The 10,159-nt window shown below is 32.8% G+C and overlaps 2 protein-coding genes across 2 annotated transcripts; both read right to left on the bottom strand.

Annotated features, from left to right (window-relative positions):
- Positions 1-612: 612 nt before the first annotated feature.
- LOC130645267 (uncharacterized) lies at positions 613-1,878 on the bottom strand. Its single transcript, XM_057451197.1, has 4 exons — positions 1,742-1,878; positions 1,494-1,568; positions 939-1,085; positions 613-865 (listed from the first exon to the last, which is right to left on the bottom strand). Exons 1-4 carry the CDS (start codon positions 1,794-1,796, stop codon positions 690-692), a joined length of 453 nt encoding a protein of 150 aa, XP_057307180.1. The 5' UTR covers positions 1,797-1,878; the 3' UTR covers positions 613-689.
- Positions 1,879-2,471: 593 nt separating this feature from the next.
- LOC130645266 (uncharacterized) lies at positions 2,472-3,961 on the bottom strand. Its single transcript, XM_057451196.1, has 5 exons — positions 3,863-3,961; positions 3,601-3,655; positions 3,353-3,427; positions 2,798-2,944; positions 2,472-2,724 (listed from the first exon to the last, which is right to left on the bottom strand). The coding sequence occupies exons 2-5, from the start codon at positions 3,653-3,655 to the stop codon at positions 2,549-2,551; spliced, it is 453 nt and encodes a 150-aa protein (XP_057307179.1). The 5' UTR covers positions 3,863-3,961; the 3' UTR covers positions 2,472-2,548.
- Positions 3,962-10,159: the final 6,198 nt, after the last annotated feature.

The raw sequence follows: 10,159 nt of genomic DNA, 5'->3' as shown, positions 1-10,159 counted from the left end.
AAACATAAAAGAAATATGTTACTTTTTGACTGAAATGTATTGTCAATTTGAATGTAAAAATTATTACTAAATGCATGTATCGATGTATCGATATAAAATGGATTGACACTAGCTTGTCTAAATGTTATGACTTGGGCAGGCAAAGCAAAAATTTTTCAGGGCTAAGGAATCCCTGAAATTAAGCATACCATAGATCCGTAGATCTACGTGCTCAGCATGCAAGCAATCCGTAAGCTAGGTAATTCAGTAAAAACCACTGATGACCCTGAAAATGGTCGTTTCAACTTGTTCTTCACGTTTAACAGAGTAAAATCAAGTGTGTTATTTTTGCATCGCTATGTAGTAAGCACCGCAAGGCTTTGACTGATAAAAGTTGTCAATGGTGGTGAGTTAATAAGCAGTTTTGAAAAACACTCTTTTAACGACCGTTGAGGTACGTTTCTGTGCAACGTAGTGCAATTTAAAAACTTAGCTCAATATCAACAAGATTTTTTTTATAAATTGATTGAATGTACTGTTCTTAAAGTTAAGTTGCATATTGCATCCCTAGCGTTAAATCCGCCACTTTTCCATTTCAAAGATTGGAGAAATGTTAAAAATTTAGAGTGGGCATTTAGAAAAATTGACAAGCTTTTTTAAAACTGGTTTTCTCATACAAATTATATCTGCATATACATTGTACTTAATGTTTAGAGCTTTTTAAAGCCAAATCGACGACGATAGTAGGAACGGCGACGGTAGTAAGAACGGCGACGTTTAGGCGTTCGTCGACGTTTTGGCGTGCGTCGACGGTAGTACGATCGTCGACGGTAGTAGGATCGTCGACGGTAGTAGCTGCGGCGTCGTCGACCAAACCACAAGGGATCTAAATTTAGGGTAGAAGAATTAAAAGTAAGCAAAATTAGTATTCCAAAAAATTATTTTATTAGTATTGTTACCTTTAGCATTTTTGGGTTCGTCCTCTTCATCTTCGTCTCTCTTCATAACATCTTGTCCCTTTTCATCATCTTCATCCGCATCATCCTCATCATCATCATCATCATTATCATTATTATTGTTATCATCATCACTATCAGTGTCCTCAGCTATAAAAGAAACAATAACCAAATGTACAGTTCATCAATGTATTTATGTGTTTTCTATGTTATTTTGTTATAGTTTTCCTAAGTAGTATGCCACTTACATACGTACGTACAGTTCATCAGTTTCTTTTATAATTTCTCTATGTTATTGTGTTATAGTTTTCCTAGGTAGTATGCCACTTTCAGAGTCTGCTTTTAAATATTTTATTCTTCAAAGCTTAGGTCTTTCCTGCAATTCATAAGTATTTTTCACGTAATAATATTTATGATAAAATAAAACGTTATTTTACAAATATTAAACTAAGAAATACTGGGATTCCAACTTTAGGTTAGCCTTAACCTTTATTTTCCAGAGACTGAATAGGACAAAGACGGCAAAAGCCTGTTCAAAACTAACAGCGGTAATTTTACCTTTTTCAGGGCTCTTGTCGTCTGCATCTTCGTCCACAACATCTAGTTCATTCTTGTTATCATCCTCGCTTTTCGCTATAAATAAAAAATCCTAAAATCCTAAACCTATTCTTTTCGAGTTTTTCAGGACCTGTAATCCGGTCCTTCCCAGCAGAGCAAACATGGTTTATTGTTATACTTACAGCCAATACGAAAGTACCTGGTATACGAACAGAGGAAAATTTATTGAATTTTATGTCAGCACATACCTGCTAATAGAACAGCTACAAGCCCAAACAACATCAATAACTGTAAGAACCTCATCTATATTTGTTAAAAAAGAAATTTATGTTGCTAGAAAAATATATAAACTTTACGAATATTGCTTCACATAAAAGAAATATGTTACTTTTTGACTGAAATGTATTGTCAATTTGAATGTAAAAATTATTACTAAATGCATGTATCGATGTATCGATATAAAATGGATTGACACTAGCTTGTCTAAATGTTATGACTTGGGCAGGCAAAGCAAAAATTTTTCAGGGCTAAGGAATCCCTGAAATTAAGCATACCATAGATCCGTAGATCTACGTGCTCAGCATGCAAGCAATCCGTAAGCTAGGTAATTCAGTAAAAACCACTGATGACCCTGAAAATGGTCGTTTCAACTTGTTCTTCACGTTTAACAGAGTAAAATCAAGTGTGTTATTTTTGCATCGCTATGTAGTAAGCACCGCAAGGCTTTGACTGATAAAAGTTGTCAATGGTGGTGAGTTAATAAGCAGTTTTGAAAAACACTCTTTTAACGACCGTTGAGGTACGTTTCTGTGCAACGTAGTGCAATTTAAAAACTTAGCTCAATATCAACAAGATTTTTTTTATAAATTGATTGAATGTACTGTTCTTAAAGTTAAGTTGCATATTGCATCCCTAGCGTTAAATCCGCCACTTTTCCATTTCAAAGATTGGAGAAATGTTAAAAATTTAGAGTGGGCATTTAGAAAAGTAGACAAGCTTTTTTAAAACTGGTTTTCTCATACAAATTATATCTGCATATACATTGTACTTAATGTTTAGAGCTTTTTAAAGCCAAATCGACGACGATAGTAGGAACGGCGACGGTAGTAAGAACGGCGACGTTTAGGCGTTCGTCGACGTTTTGGCGTGCGTCGACGGTAGTACGATCGTCGACGGTAGTAGGATCGTCGACGGTAGTAGCTGCGGCGTCGTCGACCAAACCACAAGGGATCTAAATTTAGGGTAGAAGAATTAAAAGTAAGCAAAATTAGTATTCCAAAAAATTATTTTATTAGTATTGTTACCTTTAGCATTTTTGGGTTCGTCCTCTTCATCTTCGTCTCTCTTCATAACATCTTGTCCCTTTTCATCATCTTCATCCGCATCATCCTCATCATCATCATCCTCATTATCATTATTATTGTTATCATCATCACTATCAGTGTCCTCAGCTATAAAAGAAACAATAACCAAATGTACAGTTCATCAATGTATTTATGTGTTTTCTATGTTATTTTGTTATAGTTTTCCTAAGTAGTATGCCACTTACATACGTACGTACAGTTCATCAGTTTCTTTTATAATTTCTCTATGTTATTGTGTTATAGTTTTCCTAGGTAGTATGCCACTTTCAGAGTCTGCTTTTAAATATTTTATTCTTCAAAGCTTAGGTCTTTCCTGCAATTCATAAGTATTTTTCACGTAATAATATTTATGATAAAATAAAACGTTATTTTACAAATATTAAACTAAGAAATACTGGGATTCCAACTTTAGGTTAGCCTTAACCTTTATTTTCCAGAGACTGAATAGGACAAAGACGCCAAAAGCCTGTTCAAAACTAACAGCGGTAATTTTACCTTTTTCAGGGCTCTTGTCGTCTGCATCTTCGTCCACAACATCTAGTTCATTCTTGTTATCATCCTCGCTTTTCGCTATAAATAAAAAATCCTAAAATCCTAAACCTATTCTTTTCGAGTTTTTCAGGACCTGTAATCCGGTCCTTCCCAGCAGAGCAAACATGGTTTATTGTTATACTTACAGCCAATACGAAAGTACCTGGTATACGAACAGAGGAAAATTTATTGAATTTTATGTCAGCACATACCTGCTAATAGAACAGCTACAAGCCCAAACAACATCAATAACTGTAAGAACCTCATCTATATTTGTTAAAAAAGAAATTTATGTTGCTAGAAAAATATATAAACTTTACGAATATTGCTTCATCTTTATAATTTGTTCCATTGCCTTGTTACTTAGTACAAAAAAAAATAAAAAATAAATAACCATAATACGCCAATAAATAGATGTAAAAAGGGCATCAAATATAGACACATCGATGGAGGTACCTACTACAATTTGCTTACCTTGCTAAGTGACACCTGTTTCTCACCACGAAACTCTCACTGTTCGTTTTAAGGAGAATCATGCTCTTTTATAGTACGTTCCGAAACTAAATATTGCTGAGTAATGATCCCTCTGATTATGTCGATCAGGGGGTAGAAATTACGAAACAACTTTTATTCTTATTAACACAAAAAATAATCCCACGTTTAATTTTTTTATTAAAGACCACTGTATTGTATATATTATTTTTCTTAAGTATGCGTACATATTTAGGGCTTAACAAGAGGTATTTGTTTGTACATTGCTATTATTTTTAATCACAAAGTATAGTGCGATGTTCCTCCGTGATAATCATTTGAAAGATACTTATCTAATCTGATTACGTACGAGATGCTATCACGAGTGTAATTTAGTTTCTGTAGGAATGCCACAAACTTCAGTTTTTGTTGCGCGCGTGTTTTTTATCGTGCATCCAAGGAAGTTGGAACTGTAAAATAAGAAAATACTGTAAATTGTCGATTTTATATATTATATATATTACTGACATTGTAGAGTATTATTGAAATGCAAACGGGTTCTGTTGTGTTGAAGCCCTCAAAGAAAAGGGAACAATTTACGCATAGTTGATTTTCACTCTTGTATTTAAATTCTGACAACCAAATAAAGGTTAATAATTAACTTATTTTCTCTTGTTCTACATCATTCACATGGAAAAACCCCAGCAAGTGCTCGAAAATCCAAAAAAAGTCCTAAAGATAGACCTTTGCTGCGATTGTCGGTGGGTTTGTTTGTCCAATATTCATTCTTCGATAAAATCTGATAACAATGATGAATAAAAATTAGTAATGAAATTACAAGTAACACCTACTTAGAGGAACTATTTTTTCCTCATTTCTGTATTTAATTACGTTAGCGAAAGGTTTTGCATGACTTTGGAATCAGCTTGTTACACTGCAAGTTCCAATATTTTTAGCTAGTTAGGGTTAGTTAAGGTTAGTGTTAGGGTAAGCAAGACAACATGTTTGTTGTCTTGCCTAATTAAACTGCGATGAAAAATTTTGTCCAATATACGCAAGACAAAAGAGAGTTGTTTCCTCATTCTACTTACACTCGCTGACAAAATATATTAAGAAACTGGATTCACGCAATTAAATTGAAAACTCACCTGCGTGGACTTATGATTTAAGATTATTTGGTTGGCTCTTAACTCTTGCAATGTGCTAACAGTCGCTGAAATCAGCATGATCATTTTTCTCGATTTTTGGCACCTTTGCGTGAGGCAAACGTGTTAGAAAGCGTATTCTAAGCGCGACTTACCTAATCTACGCCTGGAAAAGTAGCATTCACGAGTTAATGCTTTTTGCTAATTTTGTAAAATGGATTAAAAAGTGTCTTTGCCTAATACTTTTGTGAGGAAATATATTTATGAACGAACCTAACTAATGCAAGAAATCTTTGAAGCGATCACTCACATGTCTAAAAACAAGCGAGGTGTTTAGTATAAAAGAATTTCAGCTACACATAATGCATTCTATCCTAATCAGGAACATCTATCAAATAGGTCCCTAGCTAGTTAATTGTCTAAAAGTATGTTTCCCCAATTTCAACAAAAGAATTTACGTTTTCTTTAGATAATCTTTCACTGAGGTGACTTTATGATCAATTTTTGCATGGAGGTTGCTACAGTTACAGGTAAACAACAGCCCCACAGGGTACTTTTCAATATCTTAGCAAAAAAGTTAATTAAACAAATGTCAAAATAGCAGAAATGTTGGATAACATGTGAAGAGCATATTTTTATTGTTTTAAACTGACTTTACCTAACAAACTTTTAATTAAAAAATATAAAGAAATTGAAGATTCATAAATAAAGATGACACATATTGCATATTGCACGTTCGATTTATTGTTGAATGTTTCCGGTCTGTATATTTATCAAATTTGGCGTCATCTCATCTGAACAAACGTTCGAAGCTCGAAGTATGTTGTGGAAAAGGGACTCAAAACATGGAAACAATATTGTTGTTGGTCATAACAGATATGCCTTAAGTTCTAAGAAGTTTCAACAAAGGTTATAAGAAGCTGTTACTGCTATAATATGTAAAATATTCTTGGTTATCTCAAGTCAAAGATGTATTTTTTGATGTTTACTGGAAAGTACATCTAAAACCTACTTTCTTTACCCCATACAGCCATGAAGTTTCTGTACAGATGTTGTTAGGAAGGTATATAAATACTTAGTTGTGAAATATAGTTATTTATTTGTTATTATAGTACTTATCTAGTACATTTTAGGATTTGGAAATGTATATATACTTTTTCTCTGGCCTAAAATTTATTTTCTGGCACACAACACATATTAATTTTTTGTTCGCCTCTTCTCTAAAGATCACAAGAACGAGATTCCGTGTTATTGCCTAAGAAGACGTGCGAGAATTAGAAAGTTGACAAGAATTTGTTGGTGAGGAAGTAATTATACACTTATTCAGTTCCCAAAAAGACGTTGGTAAACATTCTTGCTTCCCTGCTGGTTAATAGTTAATCAATTCATGTCCCATTTTAAATACTGCAGCTAGGAATAAAGGTAAAAACAAGGGAACTAAGATCTGTGGCAAAATAACATGCCAATAAAGTACCATCTCTATTAGCTACTGCAGCTAGGAATAAAAAGAACTATTTACAATTATTAAGACAACAAGAATTTGTTGGTGAGGAAGTAATTATATGCTTATTTGGTTCCCAAAGAAACTTTGGGTCAACAATTTTTTCTTCCTTACTTGTAAATAGTTAATAAGGACATTTAACGCATAGACTAGATACTAGCTAGAAGATTATTTGAAATGATATTTGACTTATTTTGTATAACCCAATGACCCATTTGTTCAAGTTAAGCCTTTCAAATGTCATGCCTAAATAATAGTGTCTAGTTCCTTTTGTGATAATGCCTTTGTTAACGCCAATTCTACCGGAACGTTTGCTTTATGATAGAAACGGAAAGACAGTGCTGCGAATTATGATCTTTCCTAATTTAGAAAAATATATAAAATATTCATAGTGGGGTTTGTTGCTGCGACTCTTTTGTTTGCATAGCCAGAAATATGTCACGATTTCAGTCGAAACCAAAAGTACAAAAGATAAGGGAAGTTGTCAAATTTATTTGATTTTACACTTTTTTTCCCGTTTTTAAGCATCTATCAACATAATGAGCATAATATAATATCGCAATAAAATATTAACTACTATTTTTGAAGTTACAAGAGAACTAATAACAAAATGAAAACAATGAACGATTCCTTACTCATGAATAATTTTATGATTTTTTTTCTTTTAGAAATTATAGGGACAAAAAGGTATTAAAAATATGTTGAATATTACAAAGGTCTAACAAAATGTTACTTATAAATCCCACAATAAAACAATGATGATGAGAACTTGTTTTAGGTGTAAACAAACGCAATAAAATATTTTCTGAAATATAGTAATATTTCGATCTGCAACGAAATAATTATCACAGTATATTTTAAATGTTTTTTGTGATTAAATGTCTTATTTCTTTATGATTATTTTTTTATTAAAGCTGGTCATGAAAAACATCTTAGAAATCAACTATCAATTTGTTTAGAACATTGTGGCTATAAAGGCTATGTTAAGATTACACCGACATACATGTTTGAAAGTATTAAATTCAGTGTTCAGATATACTTCGAACGAACGCATGACTGTTTCGTATAGGTGGCAAAAGTTCGCGGCTTATCATTTCTTACTTCTAATAATTTTAAATTAACAGCCGTTGTTCTTATTACGATGTTTTTTGTACTCAACGTTAATGGTGTGTTCAGTAGGTAGTAGAAATTAAGCATGCAACGTAAACCGTGCGTCGAAATTTTAGCGAAAACACTTGATTGTTTTAATCATCAGTGTACAAGTGTTTAGACCACGCCCAATATTTGCCACTCATGGCAACACAAACAGTAGATTTCAAAGTAAAAATTTAACGAGTTAACTCAAGTTTAACTAGTTAACTCGAATTCAACGAGTAAACTTACTTCCTGCGCGTTTTTGGCCATGCGGTTTTGGACGCTGGAAAGTATGAAATTTGTGGTTTTCAAAACCGTATCATTTGTGATCAGACGTCCAGTGTTTTAGTCGGTAACGGGAAATGAACGGATTCCCGTAAATCTCGGATTCGGCCGGTTAAAGTTCAATGTATACAAAATAAAGCACCGCCTAAAGTAAACTCACCTCGCGTGAACGTGAGAGCCATTTTTTCGCTTAGCGTACAAAATCTCTTCCTTATCTTTTTTTGCACGATTACAATATTTTTTATATTTACATTTCTATTCGTTTGGCAATATTTCAATACTTTTGTTTTCGAAACTATTAGCAAAATAGAAAAAACGGGCTTACTTCCTTTATAAGTTAATATAAAATAATTCATCAATTTAAGGCAGTGATGTGATTAACTTGAGAAAAAAAAGAGGAGAAAAATTCAACTCCTATGTTTAATATTTTCTTTTCTGTCTGTTCAAAACGTCTGCACATTGTTTATTCCGAACCCAACAGTGCAATATAGACACCTCCCGAACGTCGCATAGAATGTACTTATAGAACGCGACGTTAAGAAAATGCTTTACAAAGAATTAAAATTTAAGTTTCTTAGGGGTAGCATATTTTCATACTTGTGAAGTTAGTCTACTGCAAGAAAAACCTTTTATTCTGAATGGTAGAAAACATGTTGTTTTTTTCTACCTGACTTTTTATGTTTTCTAAAATTATTACTTTATCATTATTTTTATCTTTAAAGATAATGAATCAAGTTAAATAGGAATTAGAAAGCAATTCTGCTGTGTCAGCATAAAAATATTGCTGACGCGCCTGTTTAACCTTAGCTCTTTTTAATACAATGTGAATTTTTTAATTAGATGTAAAAAAAGGTTTGGGCAGGGACTGATTTTAATTCTGAGCAGAACATAAGCACGGCGAAAGAACAACAAGATGACGGAGAAGCTAAAGAGATTAATAATAGAAGAAAACGATACATTACTAGTAAAGGTGAAAAAGCTGCTCTATTACCAAAGACATGTAAATTTATATGTGTTTGGTATTAGCTTAAGCTTTAAAATAAATTCATTGCGTTTGTTGCAAATTGTTTCAAAATAGCTGTTAAAAATCAAATTTGTATAGCTGGTTGTAGCGCCTAAAGATTTCAGGTGATCAGAGAACTCATCATTTTAACTTATCATCCAAAACGTTGTGCACATTTCATCAACTGATTGCACTGTACATACACACTAGATCTTTTGTTAGCCTAGTTCTCTATTTTGAACTATACCTATGTCTTAATTAGCTCTCACATGAAGTCACTTCACACCTTGTCTGCATACTGTTGCATTTCTAGTTGATCAATATTTTGTTTGTTTTTATCGTTTTTACTGTTTTAACTGTTTTTACTGCCTTTTTCCATTTTTATTCTCAGACAGGACGGACATTGATAGCAGTTTCTTTGTATCTATGTATATATTTGAAAATTACTGAAGTCCTCATCCTGTAAAAGTATTATTTAATAAATAAATAAATTCATCCAGATTACCAGATTATTGTTATCGATCACTTACCAACTCTGTTAAGAAACAAATGGAGAAAGATTTATATAGAGGTAACCCTTTCGTTATAAACAGACCCTTCATAATGACCTACCGCTTACGTCAGGTCGGGATATTTTGATTCTATCATGGATCAATTTCACTACCCCAGCAGAAAGCGGTATAAGAAACAAGCCCTGTGCGTCTGATGGAACCCTTGTTTCTTAGTTTCTCTACATACGATACTTTGAATCCTCCACTGGAGAGTAGGGACACCCATTCAAAAAATAAGCTCTAAATAAAGTTATATTAAAATCGTAGAAAAAGTGAAGGTACCATTGTGGTTATAATAAAGTCACTCCAGTAGATCGGTGTGTGTCTCTAAAGCTTGGTTTCCCTTTTGTTTATACGCGATTTAAATATAAAAACAAAAAGATTTTAGTAGCAATTTAAAATACTAATCGTTAACCCGTGGAAAAATCCACAGGGTCGCCCGTCCTTTATATATCGCATTTCGTGTTTCCGTAACCAAAAGTTAAACAGACGCACGAACAGACAGACGAAATACGGCTATTATTAAAGAGATAAAATAACCCTTCGCTATTTGTTTCATATAACCGTGTTTAAAAACCAAATAAATATTTAGAAAATATATAATTGAGGTAAAATCTATTTAAAGAACAATTTGCCAAAAAAACACACAAAAAGTTACCAAAAAAACAACAAGTTTTAAAC

This window comes from Hydractinia symbiolongicarpus, chromosome 5 (assembly GCF_029227915.1).
Source record: "Hydractinia symbiolongicarpus strain clone_291-10 chromosome 5, HSymV2.1, whole genome shotgun sequence".
In the NCBI taxonomy this organism is placed as follows: Eukaryota; Metazoa; Cnidaria; class Hydrozoa; order Anthoathecata; family Hydractiniidae; genus Hydractinia; species Hydractinia symbiolongicarpus.
This window is presented reverse-complemented; position numbering and strand designations above follow the sequence as displayed.

Excerpts from the sequence above, each read along its gene's own strand:
- LOC130645267 (XM_057451197.1), bottom strand. The coding sequence starts at position 1,796 with ATGAGGTTCTTACAGTTATTGATGTTGTTTGGGCTTGTAGCTGTTCTA. Across the intron at positions 1,086-1,493 it reads CGACAAGAGCCCTGAAAAAG|CTGAGGACACTGATAGTGAT; the intron begins GTAAAATTACCG and ends TTTCTTTTATAG. Across the intron at positions 866-938 it reads CGAACCCAAAAATGCTAAAG|ATCCCTTGTGGTTTGGTCGA; the intron begins GTAACAATACTA and ends CCCTAAATTTAG.
- LOC130645266 (XM_057451196.1), bottom strand. The coding sequence starts at position 3,655 with ATGAGGTTCTTACAGTTATTGATGTTGTTTGGGCTTGTAGCTGTTCTA. Across the intron at positions 3,428-3,600 it reads TGTAGCTGTTCTATTAGCAG|CGAAAAGCGAGGATGATAAC; the intron begins GTATGTGCTGAC and ends TTTTATTTATAG. Across the intron at positions 2,725-2,797 it reads CGAACCCAAAAATGCTAAAG|ATCCCTTGTGGTTTGGTCGA; the intron begins GTAACAATACTA and ends CCCTAAATTTAG.